We start from the raw sequence: 25,725 nt of genomic DNA on the forward strand, positions 1-25,725 counted from the left end.
AAAAAAAAAAAATACAGTTACCGATGCACCACAATCTGATATTGACAAATATATCTTACGACCATCTTGTTTCAAAACGTGGAGCTCAGATTGAATAAATCGAATACAAACTTGAGAATATTCCACATAATCTAGAAGATTCCACTCGATTTGACAACATAAGAAGATAACGGAGAGAAAGAGTCGGGTATCTCACTCATTTCAAATAAAGCACATAGCAAAAAAGTATTCCCCATTACACACGACAACTAGAAATCGCAACGAGAGAATATTAATCGTTATTCATTCACAATGTAGCTCGAAATAAGGAATATAATTTAGGAACGGTTTCGATAAAATCCCTCAGAGAGGAACTGATCCGTAAAATACAATTTGGGCGGGGCCCGTCATGTAGATGTGATTGTCTTCTTCTCTCCACTCTATGTCCAACGGCCCTCCAGGCAATTCCACTCTGCAACTCTGTTTTAACAGCACAACAGGTATCAAAAACACGACATGTAGATTCTTTAAGGATGTCTGAAAATCTATGTTCTTGAATACGAAGCAAAAAGTTTCGAACTTACTCTTTCAGCAAGACCCTCGAGAACTGCAGCAACAACAACAGCACAAGCGCCTGTTCCACAGGCTAACGTTGCACCTGCATGAATAAATCAATTGAATTAACTCCAAGTTTGAAACTGAAATATTAAATTACAGAGATTGAATTTGTTTATATGAATATAGTAAAAGTCGGACTAAGAAAAAAATTGATTAAAAATATAATAACCTGCGCCACGCTCCCAAACACGCATTTTCAGGTGACTTGGAGACAAGACTTGGACAAATTCTGTGTTGGTTCGAGCAGGGAACATCGTATGATGTTCGAATTTGGGGCCGATTTCTGATAAGTTTAGTTCATCTACTACCAAATCCTGTTCATTACAAGTCCAAAGGGAAAAACGACGCGAGTGAAAATACCAAAAAAATATATATATATAAAAAAGACAAGTATTATACCTCGCTCGATTCTGTACCGAAAGTGATGCAGTGAGGATTTCCCATGCTAACACAGGTCACATTCCAAATCAACCCATCTACACCTAATTTTGCCTTCACGACAGACTCGTTTTTATTTGGAGTTATTATTGTCGGAACATCTGATGCCGTGAGAATTGGCTCACCCATATCAACTTTGACCTGAAAATACGATACAATCAAGAAACAAATTAGTCATAAGTTTTGGCATAAAAAAAAATATGTCGTTTCTTCGGAAATTTACCAGAAAATATATAACTTAGTTACGAGATTTATTTTTCCGAGGGGTACCTTTCCATCTTCTTGAATTTCAGGAACAATTAAGCCAGCTCCAGTATGCACAGTGAAACTACAAAATTAACACCGATAAAAAAGTCGAAAATTAAAATGACAAATACATGAGCTGATATGTATGTATATCTTATAAGGCAAGTGAAGTGTGAAGACCAAGACAGTGAGAATCTTTACGAAAAATAAACGAGTTAGAAAAAAACCTTTGCTTTCCCGACAGGTTTTCAAGCTCGGCTATATATCTGGCGAAGCATCGGACTCCATTACCGCACATCTATGAACACATAAGTGCAAAAGGTAGAGACAAGTCAACAAAGCTATCTTACACTCGAGTAAGTATTTTCGATAAGATACGGAAAAAAGGCGAAAAGGACCAAGAAACGAAGCAAAACGTCGTCTCTATGCTTGCTGGCAAACGATTCCTTTTCCACATAACCAAACAATGCAACAATGGAGGCTTCTACTCACACACACACACACACACACACACACACACACACACACACACACACACACACACACACACACACACACACACACACACAAAATAAAAACCCGAGATAAATTACCTCGGGTTCACTACCGTCGGAGTTAAATATCCTCATGGTATAATCAGTGCCATTAGTGCCTGGCATTGCAAATATGACTCCATCACCTCCTATCCCAAAGTTTCTATCACACAATTTCACCGCTTGCTCGGGGCTTATTTTAGGCTCCGTCGAATCCCGATTGTCGACCTAATCGAAATGAACCATCAAACAAAAAAAAAATCGAAAAATAAAACCAACTATGTGTATCAATAGTATCTAGTTTAGTATGTATATTTCATTAACTGAACCATCAAAACATATTTTTGGATTTTCGGACAGCAGAATTGAACCGACTGTAGGGATTCTACTCGAAGAAAGCTTACAGATAAGAACTCAAAATAGATGTTAGTAAAATAACATTATAAGATAAATAAATATGAATGTATGGGAAAAACAGAAGTATGAAATTGAAGACAGCTCAGTCTTCCAAACCGATTCACACACACAGATCCACAAAGGTATCCACTGTTACACACACACACACAGTCTAGGATTGCACCACACTCAGAACCAATCCTCTCTCTGCACTCAAACCCCCGAAACCACCCAGATTATCAGTAAGACCACGAAGAAGATGCACTCAGCTTCTTACCCACTCACCACAGACCCAGCTCACAGAAGAATAAGGTAAGGTGTTTGAATTTAGGGTTTCAATCTAGGTCTTACCCTCTGCCACACATCTCTCCGCATTAAATAGGGACTCCAGTCAAAAGGAGCCGTTGAAGAGACAACCACTGGGACAAGCACGGCCAAGGACGGCGGCGAATGGCCCATGGTTGCTGGAGCAAAAGAAGAAAGAAGCAGAGGGGGACCAAAGGAGAGAACAGAGATTGTCTAGGGCACAAAACGGGAAAGGAGGTACAAGGGAGAGGAAAGGTCAGCTATAATGAACGGCTGAGATCACACCAGAACCAACGGTTCAGATTCAAGCCTTCTAGCACATTCCCACTAATGGGCTGGACTTATTCTGGTTGGGCCTTTCCAAATAGACAAGTGTGTGTGTAATGTGGAAATTGGGCTATAGGCCCAAGACACATTTGGGCCACAACCACAACAAATCTCCACCTTGGACCAAAGTGTATCATTAGTGAATTTTATGGTTTATTGGAAGTCATCATTGCTGTTTTTGATATACAAGTAAAACACAAAGTAGTACAAGTATATCTTTCTGATTTCACATAGAAGGTCAGAAGGAGATGTCACATAGACAGAACATGTAACAGTTCACACAGAAAAGACATGTACACAATCAGTCACAAAGACAACACATAGTCAGTCACAAAGACTGTAACAAATAAAGAAAAATAGCACACAGCATTTTAATCTTTGGAAATTAGGTTCAAGTTTTTCAAACAAGAACGAAATTTCTCAACTGGTAAGCACTTAGTACCCATATCAGCAGGGTTGAACTCTGAGGGAATTTTTTCAAGGTCAATAATCCCTTCTTCCACAATACTTCTAATAAAGTGAAATTTAATCTCAATATGCTTAGTTCTATCATGGAAGACAGGGTTTTTGCACAATTGTATACCAGACTGACTGTCAGAAAACACTACCACTTTGTTCCTGTAAAAACCAATTTCAATCAGCAGGCCTTTAAGCCAGATAGCTTCTTTGAAAGCCTCAGTTGTGGCAACATATTCTGCCTCAGTAGTAGACAGAGCCACAATGCTTTGAAGCTGAGATTTCCAGCTTACACAGGAACCATTCAAAGTAAACACATAAGAAGTAGATGATTTTCTGCTATCTCTACAATTTGCAAAATTAGAGTCCACATAACCACAGAGTTCACTTTCAGTTTTACACTTAGAAAACAGCAAACCAAGTTTAACAGAACCTTTCAAATATCTAAGCAACCACTTGAGAGCCTCCCAATGAGGCAAACCTGGATTAGACATATACCTACTCAAATAACTCACAGAGTAAGCAATATCTGGTCTTGTGCTGACCATTAAGTACATAACAGACCCTATAGCATTTGCATAAGGCACATTTTTCATCTCAGACATTTCAGGTTCAGTCTTGGGAGACTGTTCCCTACTTAACACAAAATGGGCAGCAAGAGGAACAGATACAGGTTTTGCAGATTGCATAGAAAATTTCTCAAGGATTTTTTCAGTGTAAGAAGATTGATTAAGAAACAATGAACAGCCTTTTCTATCTCTGATTATGTCCATGCCAAGTATTCTTTTAGCATTTCCAAGCAATTTCATGTCAAATTCATCACTAAGACACTTAATGACATAATTGATTGTTTTAATACAAGGGCTGGTCAGAAGCATATCATCCACATAAAGGAGCAAGAAGACAGGAATTTTGGCAGAGTGTTTGAAATACAAGCATGGATCATATGAACTTCTCAAAAAATTTAAGGATTTCATGCATGCATCAAATCTTTTATTCCACTGTCTAGGGGACTGCTTAAGACCATACAAAGATTTTTTCAATAAACACACATAATCAGGATGTTTCACATCAAGAAAACCTTCAGGCTGTTTCATGTATATTTGCTTATCTAATTCACCATGGAGAAATGCAGTTTTCACATCCATTTGTTTTAATTCCCAATCAAATTGAGCAATTAAGGCAAGCATAATTCTCACAGTAGTAAATTTCACAACAGGAGCAAATATCTCAGTATAATCAATTCCTTCTTTTTGGGTAAACCCCTTAGCCACTAGCCTAGCCTTATATCTAAGTGAATCAGATTCATGTTTAACTTTAAACAGCCATTTACAGTCAACTAATGAACATTCAGCTGGTTTTGGCACAAGAGTCCAAGTATGGTTAACATGCAAAGATTCAATTTCTTCATTCATAGCATTTAACCAAGACACAGATTCATTAGATTTAAGGGCTTCCCTATAAGACTTAGGTTCTTTATCATCCAGAGACTCAAAGACATGAAACACATAAGATGCAAGCTGATAATCATCTAAATGATGAGGCCTAATGATGTTTCTTCTACTTCTGTCCCTAGCAAGTTGGTAATCACCAAGATTTTCCACATCAGGCACATTAGTATCAACATTTTGATCAAACACATCATTTTCAGGCACATTATTATCAGTTTCACTATCAGAATCAGATATAGTTTCATGTTGAGCAGGTATAACAGGGGAAGTCTCCACCTCAGAAGAGGTAGACTCAGAAGAAATAGCAGACAAACAAGGAAACTCATTCTCATTGAATATCACATTTCTACTTATAACAGTTTTAAACCCCTGTTCCCCCTTAAGCCAGCACCTATAACCCTTAACCCCCTCTGGATAACCCAAGAAAACACATTTAACAGACCTGGGATCGAGTTTATCATGTTTCTGGTGCACAAAAGCAGAGCAACCAAATACTCTAAGATTAGACAAACTAACAGGAATACCAGACCACTTAGTTTCAGGTAATTCACCACATAGAGGCACAGAAGGTGATCTATTGATCACATATGCAGCAGTTAAAACAGCTTCACCCCAGAACATTTTAGACAAGCCAGATGAATTTAACATGGACCTAACTCTATCAAGTAATGTCCTATTCATCCTCTCAGCAACACCATTTTGCTGAGGGGTGTAAGCTACAGTTTTATGCCTCTTTATGCCAGATTCAACACACATATCATCAAATTCAGCATTACAAAACTCAGTTCCATTGTCAGTTCTCAAGGTTTTAATTTTCTTCCCAGTTTGATTCTCAATTAAAACTTTCCATGCTTTAAATCTTTGAAACACATCAGATTTATTTTTCAGCAAGAAAACAAACACTTTTCTGGAAAAATCATCAACCACAGAGAGAAAGTATCTATTACCACCATGACTAGGAACAGGGGCAGGGCCCCACACATCAGCATGTATATATTCAAGGATATCAGTGCATTTTGAAGAGTTAGGGAAAGGAGACACAGGAAATTGGACCTTAGTCTGTTTTCCTAAAATGCATGAGTCACATATGGGCAGTTCAGACACACAGTCATTATCAAGATAATTGTTTTTATGCAAAAGCTCAAGCCCTTTAACACTTATGTGACCTAACCTCCTATGCCAAAGACTAGAATGATCATGTTTAACAGAATTAGCATGCAACAAGGGTTCAGCAGAACACACATACAAATTTTGCATTCTAACAGCTTTAAACACAAATTGATCACCTTTCATAATATTTTGGCAACCATTTCCCCAACTACCATGCAGACCACTATCCTCAAGAACAGCCACAGAAAGCAAATTACTACTCAAATTAGGAACATGTCTCACATTTTTAAGCATAAGTTCAAAACCAGATTCAAACTTAAGGATAATAGTTCCTAAACCAACCACATTTACACCACTGCTATCAGCCATAGACACATTGCCATTTTTTAGTTCCACATAGGATGTAAATAGGTGTCTATTAGGTGTCATGTGGTGTGTGCATGCAGAATCAAAGATCCAATCATTATCACATAGGGATGAAATCACAGAGTTCACACAGTCATGCACAGACTCACCAATCATGAAAACATCACCTAGATTGTCAACAACAACATTAGCCTGTTCATTATTCTTATCCTTTTTAGGTTCAGTACATTCATTTGCATAATGACCAGGTTTACCACAGTTATAACATTTTCTGCCTTTGATCTTGTTCTTACTCCACTCTTTGCCCTTTTTAGGTTTTTGAAAAGACTGATTTTGGTTGTTATTACTGGAAGAGGCCTTGTGTTGAAACTTGAATTTAGGCTTTCCTTTCACAAAGTTAACATCACCAAAAGATTTGTGACCCTTATTGGTTCTTAAATCCAGTTCTTTGCTTTTCAAACCATTTATGACAGTGTCAAGAGTAACCTGATCTCTACCATACTTAATAGCAGATTTTACATCACTATAAGTGTCAGGAATTGCATTTAAAAGCACAATAGGAGTATAATCATCAATGTTTTTATCTCCAGTTAATTTAATGTCCTGAACTAGCTTTGTAAAAATATCCAGATTCTCATCTATATCTTTACTCAAATCCAGTTTAAATCTGAAAAACTTTTCAAGTAAAAACATTTTTGAGGGCAAAGAGGTTTCAGTGTACAGATCTTGCAGTTTTTCCCATAAAGCTTTAGCATCATCTTGCTTTCCTAATTTTCTAATCACAGAATCACTCAAATTCAAGATCATCAAAGAGTAAGCAAGTTCATCAAATTCAGCTTTCTTAGCAGCAGGTGTGGTATCTTCATAGTTTAGAGTAATAGCTTTAAAACATTTTTGCTGAACTAAAACACCTTTCATTTTCTGTTGCCATATAGAAAAGTCACCTCTCCCATCAAAAGGAGCAACAGGATATGCATTCATGATTCACACAGATGAAAGGCACAGAATCACAAGAAATCACACAGAATCACACAGAAATCACACAGAATCACACAGAAATACAGAGTAACACAATAGATAATCAGATTGCCCCCCCCTTTCCAGATTCCTGCGACACTAGGTGGTCCGGACAAGAAAGGGTTTGCTGAGGGCAACCCTAAGCTACACTAACAGTAGGAATAATTGCGGAAAAGTAAACCACATAGAGAGCTGGAAAATAAATCAAGTATGAGCACATCTGCCACACAGGGCCAAGTAGTGCCACACAGGGCCTCCACGCCACACAGGGCCAACTCAATGCCACACAGGGCTCCCAACCTCCACAGGAATAAACCAGGAAACGAAAAAACTAGGGTTTCAGAGTGACTTACCTTATCAGAACCCAGTTAGGTTCTGTAAGCCTTCTTCAAGCAGATCTTCGAGCAACCAAGCTCTTGATACCACTGTAGGGATTCTACTCGAAGAAAGCTTACAGATAAGAACTCAAAATAGATGTTAGTAAAATAACATTATAAGATAAATAAATATGAATGTATGGGAAAAACAGAAGTATGAAATTGAAGACAGCTCAGTCTTCCAAACCGATTCACACACACAGATCCACAAAGGTATCCACTGTTACACACACACACACAGTCTAGGATTGCACCACACTCAGAACCAATCCTCTCTCTGCACTCAAACCCCCGAAACCACCCAGATTATCAGTAAGACCACGAAGAAGATGCACTCAGCTTCTTACCCACTCACCACAGACCCAGCTCACAGAAGAATAAGGTAAGGTGTTTGAATTTAGGGTTTCAATCTAGGTCTTACCCTCTGCCACACATCTCTCCGCATTAAATAGGGACTCCAGTCAAAAGGAGCCGTTGAAGAGACAACCACTGGGACAAGCACGGCCAAGGACGGCGGCGAATGGCCCATGGTTGCTGGAGCAAAAGAAGAAAGAAGCAGAGGGGGACCAAAGGAGAGAACAGAGATTGTCTAGGGCACAAAACGGGAAAGGAGGTACAAGGGAGAGGAAAGGTCAGCTATAATGAACGGCTGAGATCACACCAGAACCAACGGTTCAGATTCAAGCCTTCTAGCACATTCCCACTAATGGGCTGGACTTATTCTGGTTGGGCCTTTCCAAATAGACAAGTGTGTGTGTAATGTGGAAATTGGGCTATAGGCCCAAGACACATTTGGGCCACAACCACAACACCGACAATGCAATTTAACATAATTAACTGTTGTAAAAATTACCAGTATGAAATCATTGCCGAGTCCGTGATACTTGACGAAATGAAGAATTTGACCTTGTTTTCTATGATTGAGGAGAGAAGTTTGAGAGCTTTTCTCCGTGGGGTGAATGGTCATAGTAGAGAAGACGCGGAAATCAGGTTTAATGGCGATTGGTTTCAGAGAAATTGGTTGCTTAAAGGAAGAAGAAGAGATCCGGAAGCTATCGAAAGAAGCCGAATACGGTGACGGCGAATTGCGGCGGTTGACGGCTGTGTGTGGCAGCGTTACGGCGGCGGCGATCGCCATTGGCGTGGGTGGGAGTGTTGTGAGAGAGTTTCGGAAGAATGAGGTTATTTTTTTATTTTATTAATGCCAAAAAATAAATTATTTTTCTCTATTTAAATAAGCTTTTATTACAACTTCATTTTCTTGCCAATTTTTAATTACATATTGAAATGGCAGTAGTGCTGCATTTGGTTCATCGAAATAAACTCGCAATATTCACACATTGTTCGCCGTTAGCGAAGAACATAAATACCAGAAGCTCCCACCACCACATACCTGCTGCTATACATTTCAATCCACCTCAAGAAAGAACACCGGAAGCAATAAAATCAGACGCTCACCAGCTGTTCGACGAAATGCCCGAACGTAATGTGAAATCGGCAACAGCATTGATAGGCCACTTCGCGAAGCAAAACCGACACGGGGAAGCCATTTCTTGCTTCTTGAAGATGCGCCTTTCGGATATCAAACCCAACGAATACACTTTCGGCACCGTCATCCGTTCTTCCGTTCTCCTGAAAGACCTCCATCTTGGCAGACAAATCCACTCCTACGCGAAAAAAGTCGGTCTCGATTCGAACGTCTTTGTAGGTAGTGCAGTATTGGATCTTTACGCTAAATTAAGCGCCATCGATTATGCAATAATGGCTTTTTACGATATCGACGAGCCAAACGTAGTTTCTTACGCCACGTTAATTCACGCGTACCTTAAAGAAGGCAGATTTGATGAGGCCGAGGTGGTTTTCAGATCCATGCCCGAGAGAAATGTGGTTTCTTGGAATACTATGATAAGTGGATTCGGCCAATCCGGTAAAAACGAAGAAGCTGTCAATTTCTTCGTTGAGATGTTGAGGGAAGGTTTTACGCCCAGTCAGTCCACATACCCTTGTGCTGTGATTGCAGCAGCAAATATTGGAGCGTTAGGTATGGGGAGAAGTATCCATGCTTGTGCGGTGAAGTTCTTGGGCAATGTTGGCTTGTTTCTCGCGAATTCTCTGATAAGTTTCTACGCGAAATGTGGGTGCGTCGAAGATAGCCTATTGGTGTTCGATAAAATGCCTGAAAGAAATGTGGTTTCTTGGAACGCTCTGATATGCGGGTATGCGCAGAACGGACAAGGAAAAATCGCAATAGAAACGTACGAGAGAATGAAGCTAATGGGCATTGAGTCGAACGGTGTTACTCTATTAGGTTTGCTATTGGCTTGTAATCACGCTGGCCTTGTCGACGAAGCTTATAAGTACTTCAAAAAGGCGAAAAGCGAGGACTTAAAAGCAGAGCATTATGCGTGCATGATTGATTTGCTGTCGCGTAACGGGAGGTTTGTAGAAGCTGAGAGATTTATGAACGATTTGCCCTTCGATTGCGGATTAGGGTTTTGGAAGGCGTTGCTCGGAGGGTGTAGGGTTCATTCGAATGTGGAGTTGGGAGAGGTTGCTTCTAGAAGAATCTTGGAGCTTGATCCGCGAGATGTTTCGTCTTATGTGATGCTTTCGAATGCACATTCTGCCGCGGGGAGATGGGGAGATGTTTCGAACGTGAGGCAGAATATGAAGGAGAAGGGTTTGGTGAGAATTCCTGGGAGCAGTTGGGTTGAAATTAGTAGCAAGATTCATGTTTTTGTTACAGGGGATAAAAGACATTGCAATAAAGATGAAATTTACATAGCTTTGGGGAATTTTCTTGATCATTCGAAGGGTGGACAAGATTCCAATTTTGTAACAAATTTTGATCTTATATATTAAATTTTAATACGTGATTGATAAATTTATTTTATTGAAAAAAAGTAATGAAACCGGAGTAAATTTCCAAAAGAAGACAGAAAATAAAGAGGGCAAGGAAAGTTAAAATATAAACCAATCTAATCGAACAATAATATAAATTGGGGAGTTTTAGTTTCTGAACCACAAACGTCTAAAATGAAATGAAACAAGGTTCTGTATTTAGTACAAAATTCAGAGTTCATACAGTCCAATACTTGAGAAAAAGCAAAACACAAAACTCGAGATTCCATTACTTAGATAATTCCGATTTTGTTAGCGACATCCAAAGCATCGTAGTCGGGTGTTAACCTAACGTATGCCTTCTTCGTGCCATCCGGCCTGCAACAGATGTTCATAAAAGTCAATAAGAGCTAACAAAGATAATTAAAACTTGCAAAAAGTGAAGTGACGACATTCACAATACATTCAAAAACCACAGCCAGTGAAACGAAATACACAGCTGCAGCAAATAGATGACACGATCAAATGTAATCGACAATGTCCAAGTTGCAACCGATATAAGTTTTTCCAAATTGCAAGATTAAGTTGACAGTGAGTCGATTAGCATTAATCTATACAATCTACGCACACAAATAATGATGCAGTAGTAACAGAAAAACTTTAAAAAATATGGGATCCATTAAAACACTACCGCATATACTTGAGAGAGAAAAAAAGACAGAACTGTTGAACACCAAAAAGAATAACGAAATCCTTGGTTACCTGATAAGAGTGTTCACTTTCTTGGTATGAATGTCGTACATTTTCTTGACAGCAGCCTTGATCTTCTTCTTGTCAGCACGGATGTCAACAATGAAAACAAGGGTGTTGTTGTCTTCAATCTTCTTCATAGCCGACTCGGTGGTGAGTGGGTATTTCAGAATCTGGTAGTGGTCGAGCTTGTTCCTCGGTGGAGCACTGATGCGAGGGTATTTGGGGGTCCTGTCCTTCTTCAATGTTCTCGGTCGGTAAAAGGTAACCTTAGTGCGTATCTTCTTTGACTTCTTCTTGAAGGCTGTTGAACCTGCTTTGACAGCTTTGGCTGTCTTCAAGGCCTGTGCCTTTGGGTCTGACTTCTTGGCATTATCAACTGCACATGCGTAACAAACAAATCAGGTAATAAACAGGTAAAAGCAAGATATGCAGAAAAACTTGCACCATAGAACAGTCAAAACAGAGGAGAATATATCAAAATTTCATCAAATGGACAATCTTCACATTGAGACACATGTTCTTTAACATATTTCGAATATTTTTACTAACTGTAGTTACAGTTCCTGTATATCAAAATATAGTGTTATCTTTGTCGAAAAAAATAATGAATACAGTATTATGAACACCGTTCAACAGTGTAGCAAATTATATGCAACTCCATAAACTAACTATGCAAGTCCGAAGCGAAATGCAGCAAATTTTCCATTTCTTAATCTATTGTAGCTATAAAACTTAAATCATAACAAAACTAGTAATTTCCAATCCAATCTTCCAACGAGATTAAAGATATATGAATCTGCCAAATAAATTATTTAAATACCTAATTAACCAAGATATACACTTCAGGCTTTCTGCTTTTCGTGCTAACATTGAAACCCATTTTTCTACCATACGAAATCAAAGGTATAGCTTCTTTTTTTTTTACATTCACACAATAGATATGATGCACAGTTTTCCCAAATTAAGCGCATAATAAAAAAAAATCAAATCGATTTTCACGCCACTCAATTTAAACTGTTGGAAATGAGTAAAAAAAAAATGTGAACTGATGAATAATAATTGGTGCTCCACCAGCAACAGAAATTTCTAAGACTTAAATCGGTGAGAAATTGAAAATGGGAGTTACCTTTAGCTGGAGCCATTTGAGGAAGATGCGAACCCTAAAACCCTAATGAAAGTATTACCTGCAGAAGAAAACGATTTGAATAATCCTGTTAGGGCAAAAAAACTTCGACGAAGAAGACTGATGAGTGAGAGACGGAGGTGAACCTGAGGAGCGGAGTGCCGTTTCTAGGGTTTGTGGAGGCGGAGAAGCTGACCGCTTTTTATATGATGGCAGCGCCACGACCCACGAGCTTGCCACGTGATTAGCTTTTTCATTTCCCATTTTTCCGTTTTTAATTTTTTTTTTTTTTTTTTTTTTTTGTATTTTATTTTATTGTAATCCCTTTCTCCCTGAAAAATACTAAATATTGAAACTCTTCATTTAAAATCAAAGTATCTAATAAATTTAGTTTTGACGTTTATGATATTTTTATTTTCAATTAAAATATTTTTTATGGTTTTGTACTTGGAAATTTAAAGGATTTCGTAGTCTTGTGTTTAGAATCGGTAATTGAAGTGGGCCTAATCGAAGCCCGATGGTTCGGCCCGATTATATTTGAGCCGAGACTTAGTAAGTTGGAATATTGAGTATGAGTCATTTTACTAAATCGATTTATTTATGAAACGAGTTTCAGTCTACTAGTTCAATCTAAATAGGGTCGATCGATTTAATTAATAATAAAATATGTAACATATTTTATTATTTTTATGATATGGCTCGACATACTAATTACAAGTTACAATCGTATAAGATTATTTTATTTTGTAAAAAGAAAAAGTAAAACATTGAAGGAATTACTTGGTGGCGGTGACAATAGTTAAAATAAGAATCAAATGCAACATAGTCAACAAAACCTAATAGGTGAAATTTATCATCGGAATTTGAGAATATAAAACGTTTTCAATAATAAGAGAATACTAATCTTTTTTTTCTTACTTCTTTCACTATAGTTTCTATGTTTTTTTCAATAACTTGCAAAAATCGTATAGGGGTTCTTTCGTGATGGAGGTAAATGTTGATTTGCATAAAAAAAAAAATTACTTATTACAGTTCTATAATAATGAGACCTGATATAAACTTGTAAACCGAAAAAATATATGAGCCGAACTTGAGTCTATGCTGATGAGTCCCAATGGCATGCGAACATGAGCTTATAGTAATATCCGATGGTACGTTAGTTTGAACCAACGAAGCTCGAGCTCGAGTCCCATGGCCCGATTACAGTCCTACTTGTGCTCGGCCAATTTTGGGCTTGCAATAGCTGCATTAAAACAAAATTGACAATTGGATCTATTTTAAATAACTAAACGTGGGCCTAATTTTAATTGAGCTATTAATAATTAAGCCTCATTCTCACAAATTAAACATTGAAGTCCAATTATACAAGGCCCAGAAAAGAGTTCAGCGTCCACCAAAAGCAATTCACCTCTCGTAACCTTCCCTCCTTTTCTTTGCATTAGCACTAAAAAGCGCTACTCCGTATTTTGGCAATCAGCGACTTTAGATCTCAATGAGAAACCGGACCGAAGGTGGTGAGTCATTAAAACAAAATGGAAAATAAAAAAATATCTTTAATCCCACGTAGCAATTAAACTCTGGTTAACTAACCAAACCACGGTTACTTTCTAACTCTTCTCCTTTCCTGGACCTTTTCCTTTCTCCCAGATCTGTTCAATCTTATTCACTCTAATTTACCACCCAATTTTTTTTTTTTTTTTTGGAATCCGATTCTGGATTTACTCAATTTCCCCCAATTTGTGATTTTTATTTTCAATTCCAATCTTTGACTGATTATAATATATTTATTTTTCTCTGCCGATTTGAATATTTAATTTGTTTCTTCTATATGGATGGAGACCCAAAGAGTGTTGGATTTCCCGCATAGAAGCATGGATAAAAGACCTCGAAAACGACCTCGTTTGACGTGGGAGATACCTCCAGCTGTTCCTCCTCCCCCTCCCCCAAAGGTCCAATTTTTATTTTTCAGATATATTTTTATTTTATTGCAAAACCTAGCATTTGCATTTTTTGGATAACTTATCTGTAAATTGGATTGGATGTGAACTGTGGAGATACAATTCTTCAGTTATCAGTGTGCCGTTAGTGAAAATTTTACAATATTTTTTTTCTAGGGTTCTGATTGCGTGATCTGCCCTTTAGGATTTTTTTCCAAGGCTTTTTTTGTGGGGAATTGTTTAGTTTATTTCTGTTCCTCTGGGTTTTGTTTTGTGAATTTTTGTTGTTGGTGCAGATTCTTCCAACTATATACTGTGGTCAAGAATTTGGGGCAGTCCCCAATTTTGCGTATTCTTCGATATATTATAAAGGGATTCCCCGTAACGGCTCTCCTCCTTGGAGATTGGACGATAAAGATGGGCATTATGTTTTTGCGATTGGGGAGAACTTGACTCCTCGTTGTAAGTACCTGAAATTGAGTCCAATGTGATTATTATTATGTGCATTGCTGCTCGGTACAATTGTGAGTTGTGACACTCTGAATGTGGTACTCGTCTCTACTCAAGTATCAGTATATGACGACATTGAATTCTTTCTTTGCTCTTTCTTATCATTGCTTGAATGTTTTGAACCGTGAAGGTGCGCTCTGGTGGGGAATATGAAGGAAAGCGCTCTTTGTGTTCGAGAGAAATTGCGCTATCAGATTTTCTTCTAAATATTATATATAGATGAACAGTTGTAGAACAATTTTCCTCAGAAACATCTGACAACTTCAGTTGTATAATGGAAATAGCGTCATATTGATGAATCTATTGACTAAAGTAGTGCGTCCCTCTCGTCCTAATCCTATGTTTTCTCTATCCGAATATATAGAACACCCTCAAAGTCTTGTCTTTGCTGTTGTGCTTGCGGATTTGCTAGCTTCCTCCTTGTTTTACTACAGAAGTATGATACCTACGCACATTTCCTGAATTAATGAAACCTGGTGTAGATCATATTTAGAATGCTTTATCCGTTTATTGTATATTTTTTCCAAGATTTTCCTTTTTGCCCCTATAGTATTTCCTTATATTTTTTTTTTCATTTTAATTTAATGAGGTGTACATCAAAAAGTGGAGAAACGTATCCCTTGTTTAATGATATCCACCGTAGGACACATACTACATGCAAGAGCGTTAAGTCAATATTTTGATAAAAACAAATTATGATAGTTTTTATACTTCATTAAATATTGCAGCATTCACTATGATGTGCAAAGTAGAATAATGATTCATGCGAAGTTGAGTGGTTAGCAATCTATGATGAAAAGGAAAAACTTCTGTACTTTTAAAGCGGTTATTGATCTTTTCCCCTTTCTCTTTCTTGCGTACTTAAGTTTTTCTGAAATATTCTTATAGTAGGATACTGATATTTCGTTGGTGATAGAACTTTTAATAATATACTGTCCCAATTAAAATAATTATGTAATGTAGAAAAGATTTAGTATATCATGTTGAGAGAAATACTTTTTGTATTATGATTTTTGTAATTTAGAAACATGTTTTCCATGATATATATCGTTATCCTCAGCATGAAGTGAAATAGAAAGCATTATTAATGAAATAATGTGGAAAATTTCGTTCTTTTTGATACAAGTATGAATCATTAGTAGCTGTGAGTAAGTTCGATAAAAGTAATGGATATGATTCGACATTCAATGTCCTATATTGGAATTAAATACAATAGGTTTGGACGTCATATCTGCATATGGGAAGATTTAAAAATTTAAGAAGCATTTATCTTAATTGTAGCTCAGCCCGATCTATCACTTTTTGTAATTGACGACAATGAAGCTTACGAGGAGCCAAGGAGCATAAGCATTATGGATAATGCGATTTTTATCCATTATGCCCTTGTATTATTACTTATTAGGGTCTTTGTATATAAATAGTGTTAATGCTAGTGAATTCATCTGTGAAATATGACACTCTTTCTTTCTCTTACTGGATACAACACGTGTTACTAATCATTTAAATTGTCGTAACTGAAATTTGTGATGCAATATTTTTGAAAAATATTTTGTATCACAAGTTTGGTGGGCCTTAAATTTTCTAATTCTCACTTTTCAATAATAGTAACGGAATTAATGTCTCGAAGCTTTATAAGAAGTATGGATAATACGCACGTGATTATAATGCAATTAACTTTTTTCCTCTTTCCTTTTAAAAAAGAGAGGTCAATCTTATAGTTTACATTTTGGCGTGAAGCAACGCCGAATTTGTAAGTTGAAACCGAATTGTTATCTGCAAAATTTGATTGAAGTGATTTCTCTATGATCTTACATTTTTGTGTTATAAGCACTTTGGAATAATTCGTTATGCATTTTGACTATTTATGATCACATTTTGGATGATGATATGTTTATCCTTAATGCATCTACTCTCTGTCTCCTCTAATTCTTTTTTATCCCTCAATTTGCAGATAGGATTCTCAGTAAAATGGGCGAAGGTTAGTTGGTTCTTCCCTTACCAGTTTCTTGTGATTCCTCTCGTCATCCGTTTTACCGGTTCTGTATCTGATAGTATATTTTACCAATTGTTGGATGAATTACTGCAGGAACTTTTGGGCAAGTTCTAGAATGTCTGGACAATGAAAGGAAAGAAATTGTTGCAATTAAAGTAGTTCGTTCAATACAGAAGTACCGCGAAGCCGCCATGATCGAAATCGATGTCCTACAGAAACTAGCAAGGCATGATATCTGTGGCACACGGTAAGAATCTTTATTCTTTTATGCCTTCATTTACAAGCTCTAGAAAATTGAAGTGATTTTAGTGTAAGTTGTTTTATTCCTTGCAGTTGTGTGCAAATACGGAATTGGTTTGACTATCGTAATCATATTTGTATCGTAAGTATTTAAATGTGATTTATGGTTTGCTTAAATTTGAATGGGTACGACGTTCCTTCACGCCCGAATATTCTGTGAGTTAAAATACTTGCGGATGAATTTAAATGGTCTTAACAGGTATTTGAGAGGCTTGGTCCAAGCTTATATGATTTTCTACGCAAAAACAGCTATCGTTCATTTCCCATTGATCTTGTCCGGGAGTTTGGCAGACAACTTTTGGAATCTGTGGCATGTGTGTGAACATATCTTTGCAACACTATTCTCCTCTTTTTTAATTATTTGAACTTTTTTAAACAGATCTTTTTTATGGCGTCACTACCCTGCTTTTATACAGCTCTTACCTCGATTGTTATGCATAAATGTACTTATGTGCTTTATTATCTTGCTTATTGTTGTTGGCTGTTCTTGCAGTTATGCATGATCTTCGCCTGATCCACACCGATTTGAAACCAGAAAATATTCTTCTCGTTTCCTCAGAATACATTAAAGTTCCAGATTATAAGGTGATTGATTCTGTTATAGCATGTATTTTAATATACTCTTCCTCTTTGATTTTGATTCATTGAAATGGTTAATATTTCGAGATCTATGCTCGGTAGTTTGACGAGTCAACTGTAAGTTCTTAGACCTGATATTGTTTATTTCTCCTATTTTCCTGATGAAGTTTCTCCTATTGTTGTTAGTTTCGGCAAATGCTATTATAAATTCTGATGACTGACAAATTATATTTCCTCTTCTGCCTTTTTTGAAGTTTCTGTCGAGATCCGTAAAAGATGGTTCATACTTCAAAAATCTACCCAAGTCAAGTGCAATAAAGCTTATTGATTTTGGTAGTACCACATTTGAACACCAAGACCACACCTATGTAGTGTCTACCCGCCATTATCGTGCTCCGGAGGTTATTTTGGGTAATTGGCGGCTCATTTCATATTTTGACCTTTTGCAATTAAGTTTTCATCATTTTAATGTGAATGGGTGGTATTGTTTTGTTTTCAAAAGGTACCGGATGGAATTATCCCTGCGATTTGTGGAGTATAGGTTGCATACTTGTGGAATTGTGCTCTGTAAGTAACGCATCAGTTATACTTTTACACCATTTTCCAAGATTGGATATGTCGCACCAAAGATTTATGTTCATCTTTGTGGATTTTCTCTTGTTATATATATCTCGAATATTCTACTAAAGTGAGGTCTACTCATTAGATTAGGTCAAGTTCAGTTTTACCATCATCTTGGTCGATTCCGATACGAGTTATTCTTCATAATTCTAATTTCGAAAAAAAAAATAATAATTGGTGACAGGGAGAAGCACTTTTCCAGACTCATGAGAACTTGGAACATCTTGCAATGATGGAAAGGGTGTTAGGTCCACTGCCTCAAAATATCATTATGCGAGCCGAGTAGGATATATATATATATATATACAAATATATTATATCATATTTGTATATATTAATCTTTGGATTAATACGAGGGCTTGATATTTGTTTCTTTTATAGCCGGCGTGCTGAGAAATATTTCAAAAGGGGATCGAGATTGGATTGGCCAGAGGGTGCCACATCAAGAGAAAGTATGAGGGCAGTTTGGAAACTACCCCGACTTCAGGTATTGTAACTCTACTCTGTCGAAAGTGTCATTTCGTGTATCAAAAAGCAAAATACCACGAAATCCTTCTTTCATTTGTATAATCGTTTCTCGACAGATACGTTAGATTTTCTGTATAATTGCTTTTTTTTTCCCCAGAACCTTATAATGCAACATGTGGACCACTCGGCTGGAGATTTGATCGATCTTTTGCAAGGGCTTTTACGATACGACCCGGCACAACGGCTTAAAGCAAGAGAAGCTCTATCTCACCCCTTCTTCACAAGGGATCTTAGAAGGTTCGGTTATCCGTTGTGAAGGCAAAATCTTACCGAATATTTATGTAACCTGTGGTAAAAAAAAAGTAAGAATAAATCCACATGCAAATGCACCGCGAATGCGACTAAAATAGATAAGAGGGAAAGAGAAAAGAAAAGAAAACGAACGAACTGTTGTCAACTTCAAATGTACTAATACTGCCAGTCTTGTTCACTGTTGTAAAGTGTACCCCTCTTTCAGGTGTGTATTATTTTGTTTTATTTTCTGTTTTCTTTGTTGGCTTTTGTTTGTTTGGTTTTATTACTTTTTTTTTCAAATTATTTTTTTTCACCTGGGAAAAGTATTCTGCACGACCGCCGTATGTCTGTCGACTGTATACGGCCGATGTTCGTGCATTACAGTAGCTGTGTGAGACCATGCAGATGTGCAGAGGGTCACACTATTTCACAAACATGTTTTCGTGTTGCTGTTATATTTTCTTCGAGTTTTTATAGCAGGTTCTTTAAAACAATATGGCGGTTTGTTTGGATCAAACAAAATGCTGAAGAGTTTCAAGGTTAATTAGTTGGTAATGATAAATGACTGTGTGTGTGTGTGTGTGTGTGTGTGTGTGTGTGTGTGTGTGTGTGTGTTTTGGTTAATAAACGATAAAATAGTCGGTGTGTTTCACTAGGTGTAGCATGAAATAAACGGTTTGTGAAGATACTAATAATGGTAAATTCGAGCAAAGAACAACTTAACTTATGGCCTACTGTTGGCAATAATTAAGCATTTATAGTTAAACTATTAGTTGATCATTAGTTTAATAGGGCTAACGACCGTATAATTAAATGAGTTAATTAAAATATAACACAAGTCGTTATCGGCTCTAGCTGTAATCGCACTTGCAAATATAAACAACATCGTTACGATGACGAAGCATCGTAAAATAAATACAAGTTGTACGAGAAAGAAACAAAGATCGTGATGATTTTTTTCGTAATTGTTAACATTATTTTTTGTTTGAAAAGAAAAAAAAAAAAGGTTTGCATTCTGCATCGTTCAATTATTGCTCACGAAAAAAACGCTTACACTTGATGATGTTTTGTTTCTATACGATCGTTTATTTTCGAACATGTTTAGAACCACATGCTTTAATTGAACAAAGTACAAACTCATTGTACAGTAACTTCAAATTTCTCTATTTAACTTGCAAATACACTACCAAGACAACAAAACACGGGAAAAAAACGAAGTCGCGTTTTTTCTTAATTATAGAGAGATTATGTCTTATATAAGTAAGAAAAGAAAATGACACATGCATATTACAATCAATTTATGAATTCGATTAGTTCCAAAAAAACATTAAAAAAAAAAAAAAAAAAAAGAGAAAACCACGCACGCGCTCTCCGCATTAATCTTCGAACCTTTTCGAATAAAGTTGTATATGATATCTCTAGATTATACAAAAAATTCAACTTTGCATTCATAATATACAAACATTTCAAAAGTGTGGACCCCAATCTTCATATGTGAACTAATAATCAACTTACAATCACTTATATGAGTAGCAAATAAATATTACATTTTAAAAAAGAAAAAGAAAAATGTGTTTTGTTTATCCCAATTATGATGTATTGTATATGATACATATATATATATATATATATATATATATATATATATATATATATATATATATATATACACACACATGATGAACATGTGGGAAGTTTGGCGAATGAGTTGGGGAAGTGGTCTTGAGAAAAGACCGATTTGGGGTCAAGATTTCTATTGCTTTTAACCAATGAAAGAACTCTTTCATTACAAATAGAAATATGTTTTGGCAATTTCATTTTCGTGATGTGCATGCAATTATACTCTCTCTCTCTCTCTCTCTCTCTCTCTCTCTCTCTCTCTCTCTCTCTCTCTCTCTCTCTCTGTGGGGGGGGGAGTGGGGTAGAAATTTCTGTGATTAGTGGGGTGTTTTTTGCAAATTAATTAAGCACCCTTTTGTTGTCAATCAGTCTTGATTAGTGTGTCTTTTAAAAACAAAAAACAAATTCAATATCTCTCTCCTCTCTCCTCTCTCTCTCTTACTAATTAATATAGTTGAAAGCTTTCAATCATATAAGAAGGAAATATTGAATTTGTCGTGAGTAAAAATAGTACAAGACTAGTAGTTCAAAATATGAATCAATTCTATTCTATTATTACTTGTAATATTATTAAAGAAGATCTATGCCCAGCTGTGAGAATGTTTTTGTCCGTATTATTTAATATTTATATACAAATTACAAAATAAGACTACTCAATATAAACTCAAGAAAATCTCTCTCTCTCTCTCAACATCTAATACACACTCTTAATTAGTAGGGTAGGTGTGTAAACGAGAAGAACTCGAGCTGGGTCTGAAAAAAAATTGTGAGGTGAAGTTCGAGTTCTTGTCAAAGCGCCACTTATAAGCTCATTAGATTTGAATAAAAAAATAATAAAATATAGATTTGAATTAAAAAATAATAAAATAATTTCCATTAGTTTAACAAGAAAATATATAAGTAGTGTTAATTGTAGTTGTCATGCATTTGGTCTGGTCCTCAATAGGAGGGAGGAGTAGTGTGTTAATACGCCACGCCAACTCCAAACTTACGCCGTTACTCTGGAAAAAAAAAAGGTTTTATTTATTTTTAAATAAATAATAATAATGTAATATAATAATATTTAGGGTAAATTACAAACACCCCCCTAAGGTATGGTCAAATTACAAAAACACCCCTCTTGTTTGGATAATTACAACCACCCCCTCAACTCATCAAATTTAGTGGAATCTTCGAGATTATATGGAATATTATCACTTTTGTACCTGTTTTATCCCATTCAAACTCTACATTATGAAGCAGGATGATCATAATATGTGATTTATAGCTTGTATATATCAGTTTGTGGTGCATCGGAAGCTGTATTTTTTACACAAAAAGAGTACAAACTAGAGCACATTTCACGGAATCTAGATGACTATGTTGAATTTGGCACCCTAAAGGTGGAGGTCTAAGAAAAAATCATAGTTGAGGGGGGTAGATGTAATTATCCAAACAAGAGGGAGGTTTTTGTAATTTGACCATACCTCAGGGGTGTCTGTAATTTACCCTAATATTTAAATATTGATTTTGAAAAAAGGAAATGGGTTCAATTGGGCCTTTATAGGGCCGAATAAGGCGGGCTGGTCAGATAGCGGGGCCCAGCGTGCCACGTGAAGTGGGCGTTTCAAACAAACCAACTGGTGCTTAGTAAAATCTACCCTAATCCCCTCTCAGCCAATCAGATTTCATCTCCCACGTGGGAACCTGACCCCCCCCCCCAAACCCCAATGCACCACCACCTGATCACTTTTATATATTTTTTTACATACACAAAATAAATATAAATATAAATAAAAATCATCGTTATTGACGACGCATGTTATATAAATGGTTTTGCAGCAGATATAGGTCACATTATATTTGTTTCACATAAACCCTTGATCCAAATATATATATATATATATATACATATATCCTCTCTCTCTCTCTCTCCTCTTTCTCTCTCTAGTTTCTATTTCTGGTTCTTCTCTTGCTACTATTCTTCTTTCTAACAAGAGAGAGAGAGAGAGAGAATCTTGGTCAAAAGACTTTGCTCAAAAGTCATGGGATCAGATTCCTCAGCACAATACATCCACATGGTAAGTTAATTCATTCATTATTTTTTGTCCTTCACCTCCCTCTTATTACAAGTTATTACAAACTGCTCCCTATATTTTACTTTTAGTTATTTAGATTGTTATTTTGAAGATTGCTTTTAATTAATTTTGTGGGTTTAATTATTTAATGCATGGAAATTAAAAAAAAAAAAAAAAAAGGTACAACATCTAATAGAAGAGTGCATAGTATTCAACATGAGCAAAGAGGAATGCATGGAGGCACTCTCTAAACATGCAAACATCACCCCAGTTATTACCTCTACAGGTTTGCCTTCTTCCTCTTTTTGTTACCAAACTACCCCTCCATATTCTTTTTCTTTCCAATTATACCCTCATGCAGCCAAAATCTACATATATATGAAAAAAAATTAAATAAGCTTCAATATATATATGTTTTTTTTACTATATTTGTGTATATATGTATGTATGTTCGTTTTAGTGTGGAAGGAGCTGGAGAAGGAGAACAAGGAGTTTTTCGAGAGCTACACGAAGAAAAGAGAGGAAAAATCATCGTCGGATCAAGAAACAGAGACAAGTCAAAGAATCCAAAACATACTTTTGGATTCTTCTAAGAAAATTAATGATCAATAATCATAAGAGAATCATATGTGTTTATTTATATATATATATAAGTATTTATATTTACTTTTCCGCTAGTATTCGATTCGGACAACCATGATGTTACACGTCGTGGGGTGGGGTGGGGTGTGCTTTGCTTTATTTAATTGGTTCGCATGTAATTATACATTTTATGTATGTGCGCGCGCGCGCGTGTACGATTGTAGAAAAATAATCTAAGGTTTCATTTATATAAATTAGAGAAGAAGTAAAAATTTATTGAGAAAACAAACCCTCTTATTTGTAAGCTTGTGGCGTTTACACAATGTTGATTGATCGGAACTATTGACACATGGCGGACATTTCGGAGTTTCGGCGGTGGCTGCCTACCCCACGGTGGTTGGCCGTGGGCATTGGATCGTTAATTATTTATTTATTTAATTATTTATTTGAAAATCGATTTTTGATTGGAGTGGGAAGTGTGGAAAGTTCGTTAATTGATTGAAATGGAACAAATTAGCCAAGTGTGGAGGGACCAATAGGGTTAAAATTGTCTTGTCTTGCTACTTGCCAATATTCTATCGTACTAATTTATATTTTTTCGTACTCATAATATCAATTTTTTTCAATATATATATTTTTTATCGTTTAAATTTTAATTTATTGCCATGATTTCTTTAAAATTAATTCATTTTTATTCATAAGAAAAAATAGAAATGGGCTTTCTAGATTTAGAGAGATAAATTATGGGCCCGGCCCATATTCTAATCACATAATATAACTAGCCCGCGTTCATTAATTTACGTTTTCAGCCCAGAGTAGTAACAGAGGAATTGTATAGTACTGTAGGGTAACTCCACTGCACCGTAACACTTGATCTCTGTTTTTCTGTCGTCCATTTCACATTCAAACCCTTCTCCGTCATATTATCTCATCAAGGGTTTAGAGCTCACTGTGCAAACCCTCTAAACCCTAGCGCCATGAATACTCTGAATCCCGCCGCTGCTAAGCTTATCTCCCGCCGCCCGCCGCTAGTCCCATCGCTCAATTCCAGCCGTCCATCTTCCTTCAAACCCCTCTCCCCCCTGTCACTGAGATTTCCGCCGCCGCCTCTCCGTCGCCTGTCGATCTCTCCGAGAGCTTCTGTGCAGGAACCGAACCGTAAAACCGACAACAAAGAGCAGAAAGCTTCCGGAATTTCATTTTTGGCCCCTCTGAGAACGGCCGTCGTGACCACCATCACCGCCGCCGCGCTTCTCCTCACCGGATTTCACCTTTCCGGCCAACGCGCCATTGCCAGCCCAATTTCACCCCCTCTCACCGAAACCGAATCCACCGAAACCGAAACCACAGAAACCAATAAGGATTCAATTATGGACGAAGAAAGGGAGCGTCTGCTCGAAGAGGAACTGCTTTCCAATCCCGACAATGTCGACGTACTGAAGAATCTGATGGAAGCTAAAATCAAGAGCAGAAAGCTTCCGGAAGCAATTGAGATAATGGATAAGCTGATCGAACTCGAGCCCGACGAAGTGGAGTGGCCAATGATGAAAGCTCATTTATACGCTTACGATGGCAATTTCGAATCTGCCAAAAACGGGTTCAACGAGCTTCTCAAGAAAGACCCTGCCCGTGTGGAGGCCTATCACGGCTTGGTTACTGTGGCATCTCAAGAAGAATCCAGCGAAGATTTGGTCAATATCGAAACTAGGGTTGAGGAAGCAATGAAATTGTGCAAAGAAGAGAACAAGGGGAGTGATTTGAGGGATTTCAAGCTGTTAATTGCTCAAATTAAGGTTCTCGATGGGAATTACGAGGACGCGTTGATTGTTTATCAGGATTTGGTTAAGGAGGAGCCGAGAGATTTTAGGCCGTATTTGTGTCAGGGAATTATTTATACTTTGTTGAAGAAGAACGGAGAGGCGGAGAAGAATTTCGAAAAGTACAGGAGATTGGTTCCAAAGGGGCACCCTTACGCGAGCTATTTCGATGATAATATGATTGCTACTAAACTATTCGCGCAGAAGGTGGAGAATGAGAGAGCTATGTCGAAGAATTAGGCCATCCGTCTTAATGAAGGTTCGTGTTTTGTTTTTCTACTGATGTTTAGGCATGTTTTAATGATTTCTGCAATGTAGTTAATAATGGATGGATTTTATAAATTTATTTTTTTGGGGGAGAAAGGATTACTTGGTTTTTTGATATCTGTCGATTATTTGAAATGTGTGATCCATTTAGGTTTAGTGATGGAAAGAATATTCGCATAAACTATTATCATTTATTTATATGCTGTCCGGGGGGATAACTATCGATTAAATAAACATGGCGGAAAGCTGTTTAATCCATGCTTTGTGGCTTTTTTCATTGATTTGTTACTTTCGTATGTCGACATTAGTGTTTATTGGAAGGTAAGCGGAAGTGAAATAGGGT

General features: G+C 36.8%; 6 protein-coding genes across 6 annotated transcripts; 4 read left to right on the forward strand and 2 right to left on the reverse strand.

Moving 5' to 3' along the window:
* Window positions 1-167: 167 nt before the first annotated feature.
* LOC105952919 (diaminopimelate epimerase, chloroplastic) lies at window positions 168-8,955 on the reverse strand. The gene is made up of 8 exons (XM_012976516.2): window positions 8,474-8,955; window positions 1,875-2,042; window positions 1,509-1,579; window positions 1,306-1,363; window positions 997-1,176; window positions 767-911; window positions 564-637; window positions 168-459 (listed from the first exon to the last, which is right to left on the reverse strand). The coding sequence occupies exons 1-8, from the start codon at window positions 8,756-8,758 to the stop codon at window positions 343-345; spliced, it is 1,098 nt and encodes a 365-aa protein (XP_012831970.1). The 5' UTR covers window positions 8,759-8,955; the 3' UTR covers window positions 168-342.
* On the forward strand, window positions 8,830-10,489 carry LOC105952918 (pentatricopeptide repeat-containing protein At5g42450, mitochondrial). The gene has a single exon (XM_012976515.2). The coding sequence runs from the start codon at window positions 8,908-8,910 to the stop codon at window positions 10,480-10,482; it is 1,575 nt and encodes a 524-aa protein (XP_012831969.1). The 5' UTR covers window positions 8,830-8,907; the 3' UTR covers window positions 10,483-10,489.
* Window positions 10,490-10,581: 92 nt separating this feature from the next.
* LOC105952917 (large ribosomal subunit protein uL23) lies at window positions 10,582-12,590 on the reverse strand. Its single transcript, XM_012976514.2, has 4 exons — window positions 12,484-12,590; window positions 12,341-12,398; window positions 11,224-11,590; window positions 10,582-10,839 (listed from the first exon to the last, which is right to left on the reverse strand). The coding sequence occupies exons 2-4, from the start codon at window positions 12,354-12,356 to the stop codon at window positions 10,755-10,757; spliced, it is 468 nt and encodes a 155-aa protein (XP_012831968.1). The 5' UTR covers window positions 12,357-12,398; window positions 12,484-12,590; the 3' UTR covers window positions 10,582-10,754.
* Window positions 12,591-13,892: 1,302 nt separating this feature from the next.
* FC1 (serine/threonine-protein kinase AFC1) lies at window positions 13,893-19,282 on the forward strand. Its single transcript, XM_012976513.2, has 12 exons — window positions 13,893-14,286; window positions 14,571-14,736; window positions 16,736-16,762; window positions 16,871-17,024; window positions 17,111-17,159; window positions 17,277-17,391; window positions 17,571-17,662; window positions 17,911-18,067; window positions 18,159-18,223; window positions 18,462-18,559; window positions 18,659-18,764; window positions 18,903-19,282. The coding sequence occupies exons 1-12, from the start codon at window positions 14,170-14,172 to the stop codon at window positions 19,059-19,061; spliced, it is 1,305 nt and encodes a 434-aa protein (XP_012831967.1). The 5' UTR covers window positions 13,893-14,169; the 3' UTR covers window positions 19,062-19,282.
* A 3,257-nt stretch (window positions 19,283-22,539) lies between these two features.
* On the forward strand, window positions 22,540-23,948 carry LOC105952780 (hypothetical protein). Its single transcript, XM_012976360.2, has 3 exons — window positions 22,540-22,719; window positions 22,897-23,002; window positions 23,177-23,948. Exons 1-3 carry the CDS (start codon window positions 22,684-22,686, stop codon window positions 23,326-23,328), a joined length of 294 nt encoding a protein of 97 aa, XP_012831814.2. The 5' UTR covers window positions 22,540-22,683; the 3' UTR covers window positions 23,329-23,948.
* A 163-nt stretch (window positions 23,949-24,111) lies between these two features.
* LOC105952915 (Tetratricopeptide repeat (TPR)-like superfamily protein) lies at window positions 24,112-25,478 on the forward strand. Its single transcript, XM_012976512.2, has one exon. It carries the CDS (start codon window positions 24,276-24,278, stop codon window positions 25,353-25,355), a length of 1,080 nt encoding a protein of 359 aa, XP_012831966.2. The 5' UTR covers window positions 24,112-24,275; the 3' UTR covers window positions 25,356-25,478.
* Window positions 25,479-25,725: the final 247 nt, after the last annotated feature.

This window comes from Erythranthe guttata, chromosome 10 (genome assembly GCF_056151865.1).
Source record: "Erythranthe guttata isolate IM_541 chromosome 10, IM_541, whole genome shotgun sequence".
Lineage (NCBI taxonomy): Eukaryota > Viridiplantae > Streptophyta > Magnoliopsida > Lamiales > Phrymaceae > Erythranthe > Erythranthe guttata.